Genomic DNA, 21,928 nt, shown 5'->3' with positions numbered 1-21,928 from the left:
TGTCTTCAGCTTAATTTGTACCATTTTTTTTTGCATGTCTGTGGAAGAGATGAGTCACTTTTAACTGCAGTCGTAACAACTGTCGCTTAGACTGATTCACACTCAATTCTGAAAATAAATAATCAACCCCTCTGCCAGTGTTTTTATGCAAAGTGACTGAGGGGACACTGTGTACTTATTATAGAACAGCAATTCACTGGAACAATCTGAGGCATTGTTTTAATAGTTTTTATTCAAAAAGACAATAAGGTGCACATTTTCAGATTGTGATATAAAAAATAGGGTGGAATTAGGGTTGGGCAGTATTAAGGTATACCGGCAGGGCACACAGGTAGTGATGGTATCATTTTTAATACCGTCAATAAAAAAAAAAATGCAATCCACTTATATAGAAGATAAGGATCAAATAGCACGGTATTTACGTATACCGGGGTAAAATGTGGAGGGCGTTTGACGGTATCAAAATTTGGATACCACCCAACCCTAGCTGGAATACAAATTGCTGTAAATAACTAGAAACACTACTACAATACTGATCAGACCACCTGTGTGAACTGGCTGTGGCAATGACACATTTCTTTTATACAACACCTTTTGAGTTACCAATACAAGAACAGTAATTTAATTCTCATAGTCCGAGTCCTCCTCAGCGTCCTCCTCTTCTTCAGATTCATCTTCATCTTCTTCGTCATCGTCATCATCATCTTCTTCTCTTCTCATCTGGTGACTACCAGCTCGCTGTTAATGTAACGACAACAGCCAACAGTCACTATGCAACAAAAACACTTAGCAGGTAGTCAACAATCATGGTATGTGCTTCTGGGGAAATGCTATCAATCTCAAAAACATTGTTTGTCAGACACAGGTGTGGATATTAATTACAGAGACTAGCTGAACATGTCGTCTTCTTTAGAATTTAAAGGGTAGCGATGTATAAACATAACCAAGTCTCAAGTTGCATGGTATGTGTACTGGCTATTATTAGGAAATTATCTACCTGCTGTGTTTTACTTTCAGTTTTTATTTAACCTGCATACAAACAGGGTTCTTAATTCTTTTTTTTTAGTTAAATGTCTGACTGGGGCTATATTTGTTCAGCAGTGATTTTAATCTGCCTAAATTTCCTAACCATTATCAGTGTTAGTCAGCTGGGGAAATAAAGTCATTTTATTGCTTTCTTCATACAACTATAGGGCACTGACACACTTGCGGTTAGTGTTGTTGCTTGTCTTTGGTGTGCACAGTGGTTTAAGAGACACATTAAAACACCAACACAAATCACACAATGCTAGATCAGCCATTTTTTGGTTTTGCAAGGTAGGTGTATCTGATGTTTTGATAAAGCATCTTCTGTTCCCTGACAACAGGCTGTCTGACGACAGGCTGTCTGAAGGGAAAGTAAAGTGTGTTGTTTTTGGTGATTCTTGTGGTGGCTATGAAGTGTTTTCCATGTAATGTTTAATGCTATCAATGACCACCTTCAAAAAAAAAAGTTAAAATCAAACCTAAACACAGAAGCAATGCATGATCTTGAAATGTGATGCTTGACATTTTTGTGGCACATTGTTTGACAGGTGTGTCGAGGAATCTGTCTCTGCAAGCTACAATCTGTAAATCTGTAGATAGATAGTACAGCTGAACAATAACACTGCTCATTTACATGTAGGGCTGCAGACTAGCAGTGAAGACACAAGCAATCCTAAGAATTAGCAATGAAGGGCAGAACCACTGAGGTACACTGAGCACACAATGTTACTTGCATGCAATGATATGGTGAATGATGGCTGAGATAGATAACTCATAAGACTCACCAACCCCTACAGGTATGAGACAGACTACTGGGTTATTATGCAACAGTTAGAGATAGCAGACAATCATGTGTAGAAATCCTGTTTTTTGTTAAGAGTATGTACGTACTGGTTTCACAGACTCTTACCTGGAAGGTCCCAAATGTACTCTGGAAGGATCCAGTCCGATCAAGGGACGCTTTGGAATTAGCTTGCACTATGTCTAAGCGTGAGTGGTAGTCAGGGGGGTGCAGCGAGCTTCTGAAAACCTGCCAAAGACAGTAGGAGGCGCTATATTTTTTTTCCCACAGAGACAAAGGAGGATGGAAATGCTGCCTGCGTACACCTATGGGTCACTAAATACAATGCAAAATACAATTGCTGCAGCCAGCTAGTCAGAAACTAGTCTTACCATCTCATTTGTTATACGTAAACAAAGCAGCTCAGAAGGTATGCCTCTGATAATTTTTTATATACTTTATTAATAAAACCCCGCAATCTACACCACACCAGTAGTTTTCATTGTGTAGATCCCACCATGGCTCACAACCAGGATTATCTTCATGCCTGTCATTGTGCCTCTTTCAGATGATTCAATCTCCCATGCTTTGTACTATGAGTCACTGAAAAACAGCCTTGTCTCGGTGAGTTTTGCTTTGGTATGAATGGAAGGGAGATGATTCAGTGCAAAAACACACACACAGATGAGATGGTAAGGGATGGAGGAAAATAGCACAAGGGCATCTGCAGGAGGAACCTTGCTCGATGAATTACCACTGATCTTTGTTTTCTCCCTACATGCTCTCTCTCCTAAAATAGAGCAACACACCACTCACTGAATTGTAAACAGAAAATAGCTTGTTGCTTGTTGCTGCTGGTATTCACTGCATATTGTGTCGAAGTTGCATGAAGACAAAAGGTGTGGGCTGTAGATTATGGATGAGCGCATTTAAAAATACTGTCGTTCTAAGTGAGGCTAAAATAATGTGACAGATCAATAATTACTCCTTAGTTTATAATCAGGCTAAAAATAGCAGGCCATAGTTAACCTACCTCCAGGTTCTCCTCCTCATTCACACTTTGAATGCTTTGGTAGGCTGAAGTGTACACCTCTAATGCCTTGGCATGGAAGGACATTTCCACTGTCAGAAACTCACCAAAGATTTTCTTTAAAGGAAGAAACAATAATTAAAAGACTAAAGACTACACACAGATGCAACGAACTAGACGATACTACAAGGTGTAAAATAATTAAAAAAAAAAGGGTGCGTAGGCAGATTCTAGAAAAGACAAATCATCACTGTCTGGTTTCAGTTCCCAGTTTCCCATAGATTAAATAAACACAGGTGAAATTGTAGTTCCTAATCTAGGAATTAATAGTTCGGAGCTGCAGACCTTGATGTCTCGGATCTTCTGCTTCTCAAACTCATCTATGTTTTCCTCCAGGTCCTTGGTTGTCCTTGTGGCTTCCATGGTGGCTCTCTGGAGCTCACTTTCTGCCTAAGATCAAAAACCAATTATACACACTTAAAGTTAACAATAAGTTTAGTTTGTAACTATTTCTAAGTAATTCTGAAAGATGTTTTAGCTTTTGTGGTCATCATACCAGTGATGAGACGCACAGATTACCTGTGACTGTAAAGGTTTTGTCAAGGAAATGCATATTCACATACATGGATTGCAGTTGAAACATTAAAATCCTTTTGTCTTGCTGATACAAGAGTTAAGAACAGAAAAGAAACAAGGATACAATGATCTGCCTGTCTGATGGGTTTCTTTGTCTGGTCCTCTCAAGCTGAACCATCTGTTTGGCTTCTTTGTCTCTGGCACTCTGTGTCGTTTTCAGATCCTCCTGCACAGATCCACAGTACATCAGTGACCTTTAAGTAAACTCGTTTTGGAATTTATTTTAATCCTGGATAAAATATAATACTGTCAACAGGATGGGTACCTGAAGAGGCAGAGAGCTATTATCACTGACACAATACTGCCTTCTTGTGGCCAAGAAGACGAAAGACATCAAGAGTAAATTCCTTTGTGTCTCATTTTAGAGAAATTTCTGTTTGAAAATTGATACACTAACAAGCAAACACTACTGCAATCATTACTGAATTATGTGATAAAGTACAGCTGTGATTCACAGTAAACTCACCCTTTTACGCTTCACTACGGCTCCATAGCTTTTTAAAGGTTCTATTACTTTGGCTTCAAGTCTCTCCACCTGTAAAACAAAATTCCTGTTTGCTGTCACTGTGATTATAAAATTATGAAGTCAAACATGCTAATATCTACTATCTTCATAGTACTGTTTTCCACCTCAGCTTGGCGGTAGTCTTGAATCTTGGCCAGCTGGTCAGCAAACTCCTTCAAACCCCTCTTGAGGTTTGGTGTTTCTGTGTCTGCGTACAGGCCGATTTCTCGGACTAAAACGTCTGCCTTGTCTCGTAGCCTGGCTGTTTTACGGTTGTAGGCTGCAAAAAGTTGGCACATTTCTCCAAAATGTTTCTCCACATTGGTGATGTTTTCCTGGATCTGCTTTGTCTGGCTGTCCCTGGAGGGGATGGAAGTCCACAATAAAGATGTGCATTTGTATTTTATACTGAAGCATATGTATAGTGATGAAATCATTATATACTATAATCATGAGTTTTCTGATTCTATCTGACTGTAACTAGCCACTGATCACATTCAGTTTGACACATGTTGTGTATGTAGGTTTTTTTCATTCTTACATTTGGTAACAGCAGAAAGATCACTGTTTCCTACTAGCTTACGTTAGCATGTGCGCTCTATTTTACGGATTCTACACAAGTCTGTGGGTAATGAAGAACAGTCAATTTGTAAGTAAACCTTAAAAAACACCACGGAGACATCGGTATTACGTTTAACTAGCGGCTAAACCAACTAGTCAATACTGCAACTAAAAACCTGTAACAGTTAGCCAAACTATGCAACAGCGGTCTCCCTGTCTTTGCTATGTTTACTTTAACACAAGCGTTAACTAACAGTGTCTGCTAATAAAAGCGGATTTGGTTTAACGAGCTCCCCATCTCTTACCTTGCTCTTGCATCCGGTGTACGACTCATCTCTACAGACAGTAAATAAATCGGCACAGCAATTTTTGATTTATTTTACAGTTGCCAGCTAATCGTGCTCTTCTCTGTTAGGCTAGTACACCATTTAGCCGTTTCCATGGAGTCCGCCCAGCGTTTCCGCCTGAGAAATGGATTCTGGGAAATGAAGTCATAAGTCCACTCCTCGTAATAGACCCTGTCAATGTTTATACCAAGCTTATGCCAGGCTTACCAAGTTTCTTATTTCTGTGTTAACCTTTTAAATTAATTTAAAAAACTATATAACTATAAGTAATTAACTAATTAATTATTGTAGTTATTGTTTGACCAGGATATATATGTCCCCATAGGTAAATATAAATAAATGCCTGTACTATCTGTATGATTTTGTCCCTTCCATAAAACACATCATTGGACGTATTTTGTATGGCCACTGGGTCTATTAAAGGTAGGGTAGGAGATTTTGAAAACTCAGTAAGAGTCAGCCAAATTTTGAAAGTAAACAAACGCCCCTTTCTCTCGGGAGCTCACCCCGAAGCCACGCCTCCCAATCACACGGACGCGCATTACCTGAAGACGAGCTGCGGTCTTTGACTTCGGCCATCATGCACGTACCTCTCTGGTGCACGCAGAGCAGGAAGAGAGCAGCCAACCAGCCAACTCTCCGCGCAGGGTCGTCCCGGAGAATTGGGTGATGTTTTTAGCGTTTTATAGCTTCCATTGATAATTAATATTTATCGTTTAATTGCGAAACTGCCGAACTAATTGGTTGCTATCGGATTGTAAAGAGAAGTTACTTATTTAACAAAAAGTGCATCAGAATGAAATCTCCTCCCCTAAACTTTAAGTGCAGCTTATTTTACCGTATAAACAAACTGAGTTTTAACATAAGATTTTATATATGTAATACATCACTGTTGCAAGCAACAGTGACACAGCAAGAAGGTCCCTGGTTCAAATCTGGCTGGGGCCTTTCTTTTTCGGTGTTTCTGAAGGTTACTCTGGTTTCCTCCCATATTTCAAAGACATGCATGTTAGGTTAATTGGGGACTCTAAATTTGATCCCTGTCATAGGCTGGCCCAGGTGTAACCTGTGACCCGCCCATTAACAGCTATGATAACCTTGAGACCCTTGTGACAGTACTTAGCAGGTGAAGAAAATGGATGGTTGGATGTGATATCGTAATGCTACCTATTAAAGCTAAAAAAGCTAGTGATTTGACATCTCAGTGGTTCTTCCTGGGTGTTAATGAGTGAATATTCCTGTTGGAAAATCCAATTACTTGGCTGCTTCCTGCGATCTCTGTAAATTCCCCCAAATAGAATAAGGTACATTGCAACAAAGAAGGCCACAAATAGTCCTTTTCAACAACAGCTTGACTGTTTTTGAACTGATGCCAGGAGCAGACTTTGTGATCACTGAAATGAATGGAGGCCTCATTGTAATTCCCTCCTCTGTGTTTGGGAATGCATGAATGTCACCAGCTGCCACGTCTGCTCCTCTGTGGAAAATGTCCAAAAACCTTAATTATCACGCTTAATCATCCATGGGATTGAAGCAGGGGAGATCCCACTGTAACAGATTGGAGATGTAAAACACGGTCATTGCATTGAGCTGTGTGCCTGGAATCCCAAGAGGACGTGGTTTATACTCTGTAGTACCGCTGAGGCTGGTATAGATTCATTTTTTGTTAAATGCTTTTGAATGAACCTTATGGGTCATTACACCTTGATATTTTTAATAATTTGATAAAAAAATACCAACTCATGTAAATTAGACATGCCCTCCATGCCTTCTAGTGTAATTAGAAATATCTAGCTTTAGCATTAAGCTTATTATAGTGTCCTCAAATAGGCTTTTGCTGCTATAGATATACTATATAGACATTTTACTGGGAATAAACTCACAAGTACCTATTGTGAAAATAAAGAGCTAAATCTACTTATATGTATATATGATATAATGTGAGTCTGAGTGGGTGTTATATATACTGATATAATGGTCACAATAAATTCACATAAAGTGAAGTGAATTTCAAGATCTTTGACCTTCAAAATATGATGTGAAGCAGACAAAGACAAAGCGTTGCTTCTCACTTTCTTCAGTGTGATTGCTACACTCGGCCTCAAGATGGCAATCCACCTCCATGTGTGTATCTGCCTCGTTCGTGAAATGGCATTTTGTGTGTGGTCACAGGTGGATTGTGAATGATTCCTTCTTCACATGTAAAAAATATTCCACTGTCTCTTCATCTCCATCACATATTTACATTATTCAGCACTCCCTGCCAGTAACCCAGGGCAGGATGTAGAATCCCTATGCATTATAACAAATATAACAGATGCCTGTCTAGCTGGTGTCCTGTAGGATCTTTGTGTTGAAAGAAGCCTGTGGCTGTTCAGTTATTTGCCTTGGCTGCTGGTGAGTGGATTCAGGAGTGGTGTCCTCTTTTTTTATGCTATGCATCTGACTTTCTTAAAAACAGATGGTGTTGTTTCCAAACTAGCAATTAGCAAGGAAAGGGTAGAAACCACGTGTAGCAGCCCTCTCTGCCTTCCTCATGCTGTCATTGTCCCCTTCTGCCCTCATGATCAGTCTTCAGGTCCCTCTCTCTCTCTCTCTCTCTCTCTCTCTCTCTCTTTCTCTCTGGCTGACTTTCCCCCTCTGCAGCCCTCCACGCCGCAGTAGCAGTACCACGCTGGAGATATGTGGGGCCTGCTGAACAGATTGAGAGTGACATATGTCAGACATGGGGGGACTTAGTAGGGCAACCGAATATGTCTCCCCCAGCATGTTTGTGTTTATGTGTGTGTATGTGTGTTTACTCTCCCCCTTCAGGTGTTAAGTCCTGGTGGGAAGACCCCAGACTTGGGGCTCTTCTCCCGCACGGAGGCACAAACATGGCATTAGGTCCCCCGTTAATAACAAGAAGGAGTCTGTGGGAGGTGTGTGTGTGTGTTCAGGGATGCTGAGGATTATGAACAGTGTGATATCTTGTTTGCCACTTGGTGCATAAAATGAAGTTACAAGCCAAGAGTCAATATCTCATCATGCTGATTTTGGCTAACCTCGCTCTCCTTCCTCTAACTGCTACATTCCTCTGACTTGGCAGAGTGACACAACACTGCTCTCTGGCAGAAAATTAACTCTGAAATTTCCAGTGGGAAATATAGCCATCCTCTCTCTGTTCTTCAGACTCAGTTTTCATTGTTTTAACTTTTAGATGGTCCTTAAATGAAGAATTGATTTGTTCCCATATGCAATTAAACGATCCCATGGAGTGTGTCTAAAAAAAGCTGAATTCCCAGGCAAAGAAGATGGCTGTCATGTTTGGGTTGGTTTTAACATCAAACTAAACTTTATTATAACCGAACTGTCAACTTGAAATGATGTAGCTGTTGCCATGGAGCTATTGCCCCTCCTCCTGGTGCATGATGTATGTGACACAGATCACCTCCATGCCATGATAAATGCTCTCTGAATCGTATATTTCATTTATGAATTTCAGTGATATTCCCCTTTAACTCCAGCAACCTTGGACAAAAGTCCTCCCTCTGTAGTTAAGCGGGTGCTTGAAGGGCAAGCCAATGCAGACACGGTCCAGTGCTTTTATTGACCCAATGAAAAACCTCTCTGTGTCTCCAGGGGCTCGGTGCTCAGGTTAGGGTCTTTGTTGTCTGCGTTCATTAGTGTCTCCTTGGCCATATCTCTCTCTCTCCTTCTCTATCCCTCTTTCTTTCTCCAAACACCTCCTTTTCGAACTCCCTCACTCTGTCTCTGCTGCTCTTTTCCCCTAAGGAGCTGCAGAAGAAAATGTCACTAGATCAAATTAGTGGAAGCCTCCAACGCTGCCTGTCTACTTCTGTCTATTCCACAGAGTGATAGCATCACTCATAGAAGTTTTAGGAAGTTTATTTGTGTCCAAACTTTAGCTTGTTCAGGTATGGTATGCTATGGCATATGTGTTTTAAAGTAGTTTTTATAAGAGAACTAATGGATAATTAACAGCTTTTTCTCAGTATGAATTTCAGATGGTATGATAGTATTAATACCAACACAGTTGTTCACTCTATGTTGATAATTTTATACAGCAACAGCCAGGGCTGCTAGTTTGCAATATGTCAAACTATTCTTGTAATCATGCCAAATTATTGATCACATCACTTTTATTATTACATGGAATGAAGAAGCCAACAGCATTGCATTCTTTAAAAAAGCCTTGATCTTCCACCCTGTCCGTTCTGCTGTGTCACCACCACCACCACCACCACATGACTTATTCATAGCACATTTCATATTCATAGCCTTCTTTACTTGACTGAGGCGCATCAGACATAGTGATTTCTCTCTAGGTCTGGCGTTATTTACTTTAATGCATTTTAGTGGAGTGGGGCAGAGTGTTGCCAGACATCTATCTGTGCAAACAGATGACTTTAATGCATGTTAACCTCGGTAGCAGTAAAAGGTCTCACCATTATTGCTCTTAAACTGTACGGTGTCTATCAGAGACCATTGGGCGGGGGGGACTGGAGCACTTCCAAGACCCCTGACCTACCAACCACAAAGATGCACTAATTGAAAATGACTTCAGACTATTGAAAGAGAAGGATAGCTTGGATGCAAGCACAACATGGGGCTTAGTTTTAAAGATGTAGGCATAGTTTGAAAATGCCATGGGCAGAACAGGCAACTGTAACACCACAGGATTTCAGTTATATCCAATTATCTGTTTTTATACATTAGTTTCAAAGTAGTGAAAGATACAGAAATGTGCTGTTGAGATGTTGGGTCCACTGCCTGCCATCCCTGTGAACCTGCAGTCATTACAACAGTGCATGTTTGGTGTTATGTGGTCTTCATTTCTTACTTCATGTTAACTGAGTGAATGTGATGTAATCTAAACCATTTCCGTCAGAGAGGAAACACATGGAGTAAAAAAAGAAGCGATCTGCAGCAGGAGTGAAGGGAACACACAGAAGTCCATTTCCACAGTGCTTCATCACAGCCAGATGAAAGTGGCCACTGTCCTTCTGCCATCAATATGCAAATGGAAAAAATGGCCCTTGAGTGCGGGGAGCAGTTCCCTCAAGTGCATTCATTAGCCACCATTAGCATAATTGATTCCCAGTCTTGCCATAAAACTGGTCACTCCCTGTGCCTCTCGCTCTAGGGGATCCTCTTGGGACTTCATGGGCTAACTTCAATCATAAATCATTAAAGGACACTACTAGCCAATGGACTGTGCCAAGGCCCCAGAGACATGGGAGCAACAGTAATACTGTCACTGATGTCTAAATCATCTATGTGACATATAAAGGTGCCTGCAGGCTGACATATCCTACATTCCACCTCCCTTTTCTCATTTAGTAAAACTGTATACCCTATATTTATATAGGGCAACATATAGCTCAGTGTAACAGCTCTACATTAAATAGGTGCAATTTCACCGGAGTGAAATGAATTATTACTGTAATTTATAATAATCTTCAATTCATATAGGTACTTGTGACTCTGAAAGGTAAAAGTGGCAGATGTTTTGTAACCATTCTTTAAGAGAAATCTGCTTGCAACACAAATCAGGATAGACCCAGTGAGTATTCTATGAGGTGTACCTCAGTCATAACCTACTTTGGTAATTAAATGAACATCAGGACTGCAGACTAGTTACTGCAGAAGTCATGATAGCTATTAGCCGCAACCGTATTTCTCTCTCCAGCATCACCATTCGGAGCAGGTGTGTGGCTTATTAAGGCTCCTATTAGAGAGCGAGAGAGTCTGTGCAGTAAAATATTTTTTTCATTCTTTCCATCCAGCCTTCCCTCCATCTGTCCATCCATCCATCCATCCATCCCTCCTTTTTGCAGTCTAATTAAACTTATCAAGTTGTTCAGTGAAGGTTCCCGGCACCTCGGAGAGGCAAAGAGTGAGAGGGACAGAGAGAGAGCGAGAGAGAGGAAATATAACGCCATTCTCATGATGTATTGCCACCTCACAAAATAAAACATATTCATAAAGAATATTCATTACCTCCACCAGCCATCCCACAGATGGCCAGAAAATTGGCTTTGTGTAGAGATGTGGATTCAGGCATGCATATTAATGCAAGACAGATGTAAACCCATATTCATATTCTTTGACTCCTCTTTTTTTGTGTGTGTGACAGACAAAATGATAATGCATCCACTTAGGAGGGGGGTGGGGGTTGGGGTGTGGGATGGGGGGGTTTGCATCCAGGAAGCAATTCACCTCTAATGTGCTGGTGGGATATTAGCTTTTTGTGAGACTGGCAGCATGTGTGTAGTGTGTATTTGTCCCATTGAAAGTTTAAGTGCTCTCTCTCTCTCCCTCTCTGTTTGCCGCACACACATTTCATTTCAGTGTGTAACTTTATGGCTTTGAGGTACAGAACAGATATTCTCTTGTTCAGCTTATCTGAATGTGTTGGCTTTGTGTCCAAATGACCACACGTGTGTTCTTTCCTCTTATAAGTCACATCTGCATCTCTCTAGAACCGATTTATCTCCAGTGTCCAGTGCCTTTTTGTAACCACCAGTATAATTCAGCACACTTTTAATTTAAGTCTTCTTTCTGAAATTAACATCCTCTTCTTTATAGAGTTCACACTGATGCCACAAGAGGACAGTAGCGCTCTCTGCGCATTCTCCCTTTAGAGCCAGACCACCCAAACTTTTGCATTTCACGTCAGATAAGCATTTCTGGTATGTAAATCCCTGTTATTTACACAGTCAGCTAAAAAAAATGCATTGCCTCATAGTGTGGGTATAGTGTCTGTGTTAGTGTGACTTGCTTCTATTGCGCTTACTGATACATCTCCAGGGATAGCTAGCTAAGACTGCTGAATTAAAACATTTAATTAGTTTAAGAAATAATCCCCCCAAACAAAGGAGAACACAAACAGAAACGAACGACATTCTTATTTCTACAGGATATATCATATTTATGTGTTTTTTAATATCACGTTATTAAACTAATAACTTATGATTCTAATTATTTTACTATGCAAAAACAGTCCTGTGAAGGTTTATGTGTGTGTTACTTTGTCATGATATAAATTTAAAACATTCCACCGAAGGCCATGAAATCTACAACCACTGCCCCCAATAACCAGTCCCTGGATTCCTCTATACATATTAGATCTCATCTCCATGTTACAGCCTATATATGTCAGAGAGAGAATAGAGGAGGTTTTTTAATAGAAATGGCCTCATAAACCCTCAATCCTGCAACAGTGCTCTACTCAGTGGGAATCAAACCGTCTTTGTGTAAGTGTGTGCCAATATGGAAAATTAAAGCCAGTTAATAAAAAGCAGTGTTAAATCAATGGAAGCCATAAAAGTTACAGGGTGATAGTAAAATGTGGGGGGGCAAAGGAGGGGCAATAGTGGCATTAACACACTGGGCCTGAATTATCATGTTAATTTAATATCCAGTCTTCAAATGAAGCAGAAAGCCCAATAAAGGTCAATTAAGCAACTAGCCTCCCATCTCCATTTAGAATTTTATGGTCTCATCTAAATCATGGAACTGGTGCCGTGTCCAAAAGGCCCCTTCGGCTGTGGGAGACCTCTGGGACCCAGGGAGGGTACTAGCTTTTAAAATCCAAGTTCATGCTGGTGCAGAGTTTGGATTGGGACCGCTCTGTGATTGTAGCCCCCTCCATGCCCCTATAACTATTTTGAATTATAGATGTTATTTTTGCTGCTGCACTTAAGAACAAGGTTAACATATTCAGGTTCCATTTTATGCAGCTGTTGGAAGCCAGGCCATGTTGCATGAAGGAATCAAAATATAAATGATCAGACCTTCCAAGCTATTTATTTATTTACTTATTATGTAAATAAATCAGCAGGTTCAGTACGTTTATTTCTAAAGTATGTCCCACTATATATACTATATAACATCTTGACCAATATTTGTTTTCATTATATGTGACTCTTCTCTGGCCATTGCCCTTTCTGCTCCCACAGGACACTGTTATTGATCGAGTCACTCTTATGTCCAGAAAAACCTGCTAATGTGTCAATTAACTACCTAAATAATGACACCTCAGCCAGCCTCTTCACTGTCATAAGAGTGGTAACTGCAGTTTAATATTGACGTCCATTGACATGATGGTGGATGAACAGTCAAAAAAATGATGAATAATTCCCTTGTAAGCACAATACTCGTCGGCCGCTTATTGACCGCTTTAAGCTAGACCGCTGCATTGATGGAGCTTCATGCAGATCCATAGTCTTATGAATAAATCATACTGAGCTAGTTAGAGTCAGTCTTTAAAGATTTGCAGTTAATAAACAAAGGAAGGAGCTCTGCTATTGTGTGACCTGCTAAACAAACCTGCCCCTAAAGGCTGACAATATGTGGATAATAATAAACTGCTAATAACTACCTGTGACTTAAATAGTCTTTCAAATTATGCTATTTTGCTTGGTGTGCAAGGCTTTGTTAAAGAAAATAATAGGATAACTCCAGCAGTGAGCTTTGCCATGAAAAACATGAGTTTTCGATGAGCCAGTATAAACTAATATTATAGCACAATTGAATTTCAAGTCAAGAAAACCACAGATTTTAGTCTTTGAAAAGGCTCTTGTCTTTTTATTTCTCATTTTATTGTACCTATATATACACATTAATACTTTCTTATTATTGTTTTTATGCTCCATGATGGAATAGTTCATGCTGACAAACAATTTCTTCTTGAATTAGCACATATCTATCTATCTATCTATCTATCTATCTATCTATCTATCTATCTATCTATCTATCTATCTATCTATCTATCTATCTATCTATCTATCTATCTATCTATCTATCTATCTATCAAGTCTCAGTGATGCCTGTGCTTTGGGTAAAGGTTAAGTAAGACTGCTAGGTAGCTCAGTACTCTCACTGCACTCAAAACAACAGTTAACATGCACACAGCTTGTACATCAGTCAACCTTCTGTCTGTGAAGTACCCCATACAAAATGCATAATATTCAACAATTCAGGAGGAAAGCGAGCATCCTCTCCTTCTTCCACATGCTACGCATCTGGATAGTGTCTGTGCACATTACATGAGTGAATGGGTTGGTGACCCAGATTCTCTAATGGGATTTTAGGTGTCTAAAAAAATAGAATTGCCTTTTAAAACTCTGACAGATGTTCCTCTTTGACAACATTAAAGCAATGAGACATTGATATGAATGAGATGCAAAAATAACCGCTTATTTATTTGTATAGGCTTATTGCAGTGTTCTGAGGATCAATCATGTTTTTTCATGACATATTAATGAAACATTAATTCTTTGCCTATGGCCACTGCCAGAATGCCTACAATTTTAAAGTAGCTTTGTTCCCTCTTTGTGACTTCCTGTATTAATTATATGATATAAAAATGGATTTGGGCCTTTGTTTATCAGACAAAATACGATATCAGATATTACAGAGAACACACACGCTGTCTGTGATGCCTGAACCTGCCTGTGAAGCCATGCTGTGCTGAAAGTAATCTGCCTCCCCCACCCATAACGACCATCTGTCATTAGCGAAGATCAATGGAGATGATAGATGGGGAGTACTTGCTGTGCTGACAGAAGCAGTGAGACAAGAGTCCAGGAACGACCACAGTTATGGTGCATGGTCATGACCCAGCAGGCCAAAGCCCTGGTGTTAATTTTGCATTAGTGCTGAGGCTCTGTTGATATGACTTTGGAATGGCTAAAAAGCTACAAACTGGCTTTTGAAAATGCACATCCATTTTAGTCAGTTTTGTAAGTGTTGCATATGTTTAGAGCACTCCCACATGTCTTTACTCCCGTGCCAGAAGTGTTATAAATTCTCTCTGAATAATCCATTTTCCTAAGCAGTTGGTGGGTTATTCAAAGCATGTCATATGGAGTTGATGTAAAACAAGGCAGTAAAACAGGCAGAGAATGGAGTGCACCATGTCTCCGTCTACACATCTCAAAGCATGGCATCCCAATAACCAGCCCAAACCAGTTTAGATGCACTGGGCAAAATCAAGAGGACTGGACATGATTTGATGAAGCTCATTTCACACTTGCTGAGAGATGGACGGTCCAAGGTCTGTTGAAATCCCTGGAGGTTTTGCACAAGAGCATTGGAGGATTTTCAACACAAGTCATTCTTAACACACAGGAGTAGACAAAATGAAGGGCTTTTCTCCAATTTTACCCACCAAAATTGAATTTTCAGGTAACAGAGACTCCCCAGTGGGATTTATCCTCCATCGTTATTCTCTCACCTCTCTCTCAAATTCAGTTTCTTTTGTCATCTGTTTCTGTGATGTCAGCCAATGAAAAGTCTTTGTTTTGATATTTTTGAACTAATAAATGTAGCTTTAAAATAAACTAGACATACAGTTACTGATTATCCTCTCTTTGATTAGCCATATAAAAAAGCAGCCATACGATGACACAAAACCCACACAATTACCTGGATACAATCTTGGCAGTGCACATGTACTGACACGATCACACACATACGCACTCGCGCACACACACACACACTTTCCTCCCTTATACACCCGGGCAGTGGGGATTGCTTCGGAAAAACAGCACCTGCTCCTCCATTTGAAAACTATTTAGGGAGGCATCAAACTCTATCAGGGCAGGTCTGATTGCGGTCGCCTCTTCACAGTCCCCCAATCACTCAGTGAGTCAATTAGCCCCCCCTCCCCTCTGCACACACTAACTCAAACACACACGCATACACACACATATGGTATGCACAACAGACTCCCATTCCCCTCTGTTCACTGTGTGCTCCACCAGGGAATGAGAGTCCATCGGCAGCCTCCCAGCAACACCTGAGGCCCCCCAACACCCAGCTCCAGCCCCCTCCGCCTCCCCTTACTTTCACCCGTAGTCAGCTAATAGCGGTGCTCCAAGGGCACCCGAACCACAATGGCATTCAATTCACCCCCATTGTACCCCTTTTACCAAGCCTCATACCAGCGACTCAACAGCTATTTAGCAGATGATAGAAAAAGAAAGAGTTTGGAGGGAGCAAGTGGAGTAGGAAATGAGCGATGCAACAACAGGGGTGATGCGTCCGCTCACCTCTGTGATCATTTACTTTGTTCAGCAGAGACAAAATTTGATTGTGCTGTTTGCTGTGCATGTGCCGGTGTCTGCCCTTTGCAAGTATTGAGAGCGTGCGTGTTTGGAGGCATATTTCTTGTTGCATATACGCTTTCGCCTACGTGTATGTGTGGGGCCTACATTCTGTCGACTCTTTGGGTTAGCGGGCGGCGCTCTCTCACAATCGCTTATTTATTCAGGGCCTTTTGAAATAATCGAGTTGACACATCTGTCAGATGGTGAGAGGAGGAATGCTAAAAGGTCACCGGGCGAGGTACCAGCTGCTCCCACACCAAACCTTTCCTGCCTCCAAATAGCACAGTCATTACACCACAACAGATGGGACTCCTGCCTTTCATTTCTGCCTCACTCTCTCACACACACATACACAAGCATGGCATGCACCCATCACACTTGTCCACACATGAACACATATACACAGAGGTGCAGTCACACCAGACACTTGTCACAGACATGACAGGCAAACAGGCAGGAACATGTACTGTACACATCTGCGCACACACACACACACACACACACGTATTCCTTTCCTCTGTCACTGTCTCTCTTGCTCTCACCTGCACTCTCTGTACTCTTTCTCTCCAGGTCTGATTTCCATGTACAAGGTCAGTATCAGCTGTCTACAGGGAACATCACTCTCTCATACCCAGAGCGTGACAAAAGAACAAATGCAGTCACACTGAGGAGAAATGGCGTGGGAGACATCCTTTCTGCAGTCATTCTACTTCCTTTATATCATCTTTATTGTTTAATGATATCAGGCACAAAAAGAGAACAGAAACCTTTTGACCATCAAGAAAATCATACATAATTTAAACCCAGTGAAGATGTGATACAGCAATTTATTTCTCTGATCAGCTTTGTTGGATAGAAAAGTGCCAGGCATTGTGAAACCTAAAGAAAGGCCTAAGGTCTTGCTGCAAGAGCTGCTTTTGATGGAGCTCTGTAGATTAAAGTTTGAATGAACAGAAAATGTTTGGGTTGAATAGACTTTCTTTTTCTCATGACTGCTTAAAAACATAATCTGTTACCTGCCCCGAACAGCACACATATGGCAACCTTAATCACCTTTTGAGACTACCAAACCAGTTCAAACGTGTTGCTTTGAGTGCACCTCAAAGATCACTTCTCATTGACTCCAGCTTTCATTGATTTCTCCCCATGCATCATCAGATCTTGAAGAAATTGTGTGAGCTTTCAAGTACAAGCCAGGTACAGGAGAGGATCTTTGATTTGCTTTACAAAGGGCACTTTGCTTCAAAATATGTAATTGTTCAAATTGTGCAGTCATTTGTTGTGTTCACCAGCTATTGTTTAATGAGCTTGAAGGCACACGTGGAGAAAGCAGTTCTGGGAAGCAGCAATGCATGACTTTGTGTATGCAAATGCATTCAAACAAAGAGGTAGTGAATTCATGCACAGTTCATTAGTAATTAATGATTATGCTGGGTTTAGTGTACCAAAACAGCGACAAAAGGTCTAAAAAGGATAAGGCTGTACACAGAACTGAAGCATATTTCTGTTGTTAGATGAGAGTTCTCCATATTATCGCAATGCATGGTATGCAGTTTTTCTTCCCAGTAACAGGATAATGCAGCAATCCAGAATGCACGGCCAGCAGGACGCATTAATACACTAATAATGCATAAATCATGTAAATACACTGTTAGGATATAGCCACTGATTTTTATAGCCTGCTATATGGGGAACATTATTCAGATGTGACTCCTACAGCAGATTGAGGCATTACATTTCCGTGTCTGCTCTGTTTGTGCACACCTTTGCTGCTGTGACATACTAAAACCTCTCAGGGTGGACATTACATCTAGTATGCTGTTAACAGGACCTATTGTATATTTTATCTGTGACATTTATGAGCTCGTGTGGAAAATTGAAGTAGCAGGTATACAAAGAATGGCCTGCTCATCTCTACAGCATCAATAGCAATAAGACTGGAAATAAGTTGGAATTTTGCTGTGTACAAAACATGTAGCCTTAAGGCTGATTTCTAGTTCTAGTCAAGCCTACACTTTGACTTGTGCAATGAGCCTTGTGCATTGTGTGCACTTATTGGCTTTTTTTCACTGCAGCTGCTCTTCTTGTTGTTTTTACTAAATGTTGACCCACGCCTGCAGTTCTTAAGGGTCACTTATATATAATTATAATATACTTATGACCCTTTATAGAGTCTAGTATGAAGGGTTATATACCATATAGGTAATCCTTCCTACATGGTAGCCCAGGCTTTGTGGTTCATTTGAGGTATTCCTGAAGATAAAGTTTATGGAAGTGGACTGCAAAAGACAAATGACACTAACTTGGTGGGTATGTGGATGTTCGTGCATGAGCTTGTGCTCACTTTCTGGTGAGAACAGCACATTATCCTTGTCAGGTGGTGTGTCTGTCGCTCTGCAGTTGCGTTAGTTGGACTTAAAGTTTGTACAATAGCTATTTTTACAGAAATAACTGCAGAAAATCAATAGAAATTTGAAGCTCTGCCTTCTGAAAGTGGCAGAGAAAACATAGTTGTTGTGATTTTGATGTGCAGTTGCTGTGGTAGAGTATGCGGTCAAGCCAAACCTATGTATGTAGCTTAAACACAAAAGAATAAGCAGGACTGTAAACATATGTACTGCATATTTCTAGAACCCTAATTTAACATGATAGTGGGCAAACTGGAAGGCTTGCATTGACAGACATGCTATCACGTGTGATGACACCCTACACCCACCTTATCATCTGTTTGTAGCTCTTATCAGTTGTTTGTGTCACTTCAGAGTTAATTTGTCAGACGCATATGTGACCCATTAACATAACTATCAGAAACAGCCTTAGTGGGAGACTTCACAGTAAACTCTGATGCCCCTGAGCTCCTCTCTGTCCGCGTCAGCTAAGCTGCAGATGTCAACATCATGTGTGTGTATGTGTGTATGGCAATAATAATCAAATGTGATCTGACAGATGACAGGGTGCTACTTGTGTTTGCATGTGCTAGTGCTTGTGTTGCAAGTGTATGCACTATTTGCTCTACTGTCCTAATGGGCAGCTGCCATTATCAATAACCATTACTCTTACAGTTCCTGTTTTAAGCTTGCGTCCTCCTCCCTTGTGGCGGTGTGTTTGTGTGTACATTTACATATGTGTACACTGATGTGATTGATGCCCCTGCCTTCACTTTGCCTCAGCATTCAGATTTTGTGCCCCCAAACTCCCTTTAGCCCCCCCTAAGCACCGTGAGCATAAAGTGTACTTGTGCTCCCGGCTTTCAGTAGATTTACTGTCATTTTTATGTATTAGTTGGTTCTGGAACATAGTGGGTGATAATGACGGACAGGCAGCTGGTCATAGGGGGAGAAAAGTGCTTTGCTGGCAGCTTTAATGGAATCAACAGAACTGCAAACGAGATTCAATTAAAATGTGTTCCTTGTTGGGTTTCAGCACAATGGATCCAACTATATGGGTACATTAAAGACTATTTCAAGGATGATGGATTCTTTAAATTACACAGTGTAATTAGCTTCACTTCTGCAATTTTACATCATTGATGAAATTGAAGGAAAGATTCAGGTGAGCTATCTACCATATGGAAATCATTTAGCTCTCTTTAACACGCAGTGTTCCCCTGTTTCACCTCACATTGCTTCAAGGTTAAAAAAATCTTACTGTCTGACAGCATTGCATAAAAGCCTTTATTCTGCGACATCTTTTTCTAATAAGCTGACCATGTGAGCTACATGTTTCTAACACTGAGAGAAATGACCATAAGTCACAACATGTGTATTTGGCTTTATCAAAAAAATTCTGTGTGTGCATATTTTGTTATGAATTGTACAGTATGGTGTCATTAAAAAATATGTGACTATTGACATCTGGTACAATGAATTCTACTTTTTAAACTATGAACATACATGAATGCCTTCTTCCTTCACAAAGTGTGTAAATGCTGCTTTAAAAAGAGACTTCTTTGCATGCTGTGTGTTGCTTTTGTACATCCACGTTCCATTCGTTTGTTGGGGAATGTTTAGAAGAACTCTGCCACTTCGCTTAATGTCAAAATGCATTCTGGGAAGTACAGGAAATTACTTTCTGTGATAAAAGTACGATGCAACAGGTTAATTAAGTCACAGAGTGCACTGCACACATTACAAAGTGGTACACAACAAAATAAAGCTATGCACAGTGAAAATTCCTGCTGGTGTGGGTGTTAATGGTGCAGGAAAATGAAGTCAATAATTGGGGGTGAATTCCACATTTGTTTTTAAATTGAAGGTGAGCAGATAAAATACTTTAAACTCATAAAAATGTCTACTAGTTATACACATAAAAGGCATAAACATGTGGAGGAGGCCTTGTTCTGTAGATCTGCAAACACAAAAAATATTTTTTTTTCCTGTTCTGTTGCATCAGATAAAATCTTCTCTAGCCTGATTACTTCTCTGCTTCAGGGGATTAAACTCACTATTGAATTCTGGGACTGGTTGGGGGGGGGGGGGGGGCATTAGGACTTAAGGAGCTTGTTACCAGCAATCACTCTGTCTTGGTCTGATATACTATGACAGTTATTAAGAGCACAATGCCTTTAGCCATGAGTGTTGATCAGTGCAGTTTAAAGTTTATATGCTGCAGTCTTCAGCCTGTCACCACTGGAGCTGTGCAAAACCTCCTCCTCGTTTAGACATTTTCGATGTCCAGAGGACTTCCAGACATTAGAAAAAAATGTCTTTGGCACTCAACTCTTTGACTTGTTTGACCAGTCTCCTGTCAACAAGACCCTTTTTGTCATTCTCCCTTGTGATTCTCCCACTATTCCTTGCCTATCCACTCCTTTCACCCTGTCCTTCTCAGAGTCAAGGCGATGGCAATAATCCTCTCTAATAGCAGATGACAGCTCCACATAACTTTTGACATTAGCTTTTAGCCATCACATTTTTACAACCCCTGGACTTGACGGCAGCTTTGTCGGCCAGCAGTGGTGGCATTGCAGTCTCTTTTGCTCTCTGTCTGTCTCTTTCTCCTTCCTTATAATGTGTCTGGGAGATCCGGGGAAACTCATCACACACTCTTTGGAACAGTCTTCCATCACTTTCTGATTTCCATCATGCAAAGGCACATGCACATTTACACTTGTCTTTACAAGCCAATAGGAGAGAGATATTTCCAAACTCAAGGTGATTGATTAGTATGTTTAGCCTAAGAGGAGCCCAGTCTCATCCCATAGTGGGAAATAGTCATTTATTAGTCAGTAATTTTGAATGTAGGCCTATTATAAGCACAGATCACACATTTTTCACAAACACTGCCTTGTAGGTATTTCTACAGTTGGTCTAGTGATCCTAAGGCTGAGTGGGGCATTTAAAGTTGTCAGGGAAGTTCCAGCAGGGGGATGAGGCACGGTGAAGGAGTCGAGGGGATGACATAGAGGGGCGCGGGGTAGCCATATGGCTGCTGACAAGGAGAGGGGGCAAAGCTGACAGGGCAGAGGGAACGGAGATGGCAGGCGGGAGGGAAAGGAAGGAAATCACACTGGAAGGACAACATGCTCCCCTTCTGCCAAGGCAGAAAGCAGCAGCAGCAACAGTGGCCTGTATGTGTGTATGTTAGTGTGTGTGCCATTGACTGACAACGCTGCTGATTGAATCCAACATGGAGGCCTGTGTCCTGACAGCACTGATGCCATAAGCCTGGACAGGCCCTGGAGTGTATGAGTGACTGAGAGCCACAGAAAGAATGATGGTGGAAAGGAGTGTGCGTTTTTGTCTGTGTGTTTGTGTGTTATCCTCATGTGTGTGTGTGTGTGTGGTTCAGCGTGGGTGTCAACCAGCCAGCCAGCCAACCAGCCAGCCAGAGTCCTCTGTATGCCTAAGGAGCCTCTGTACCAGCTGGGTAAGCCAGGTGCTCAGTTGCCCTCTCACGCCCCCTGGCCCTCCCATTACTGCTGGC

General features: G+C 41.0%; 1 protein-coding gene across 1 annotated transcript; it reads right to left on the bottom strand.

Annotated features, from left to right (window-relative positions):
• Positions 1-214: 214 nt before the first annotated feature.
• cibar1 (CBY1 interacting BAR domain containing 1) lies at positions 215-4,982 on the bottom strand. The gene is made up of 9 exons (XM_028399071.1): positions 4,845-4,982; positions 4,104-4,338; positions 3,940-4,008; positions 3,538-3,639; positions 3,417-3,422; positions 3,183-3,287; positions 2,841-2,954; positions 1,937-2,056; positions 215-738 (listed from the first exon to the last, which is right to left on the bottom strand). The coding sequence occupies exons 1-9, from the start codon at positions 4,871-4,873 to the stop codon at positions 622-624; spliced, it is 897 nt and encodes a 298-aa protein (XP_028254872.1). The 5' UTR covers positions 4,874-4,982; the 3' UTR covers positions 215-621.
• Between the last annotated feature and the right edge of the window lie 16,946 nt (positions 4,983-21,928).

This window comes from Parambassis ranga, chromosome 2 (assembly GCF_900634625.1).
Source record: "Parambassis ranga chromosome 2, fParRan2.1, whole genome shotgun sequence".
NCBI classification, from domain to species: domain Eukaryota; kingdom Metazoa; phylum Chordata; class Actinopteri; family Ambassidae; genus Parambassis; species Parambassis ranga.
Note: the sequence above shows the minus strand (reverse complement) of the source record. Positions and strands in the feature narration are given on the sequence as shown.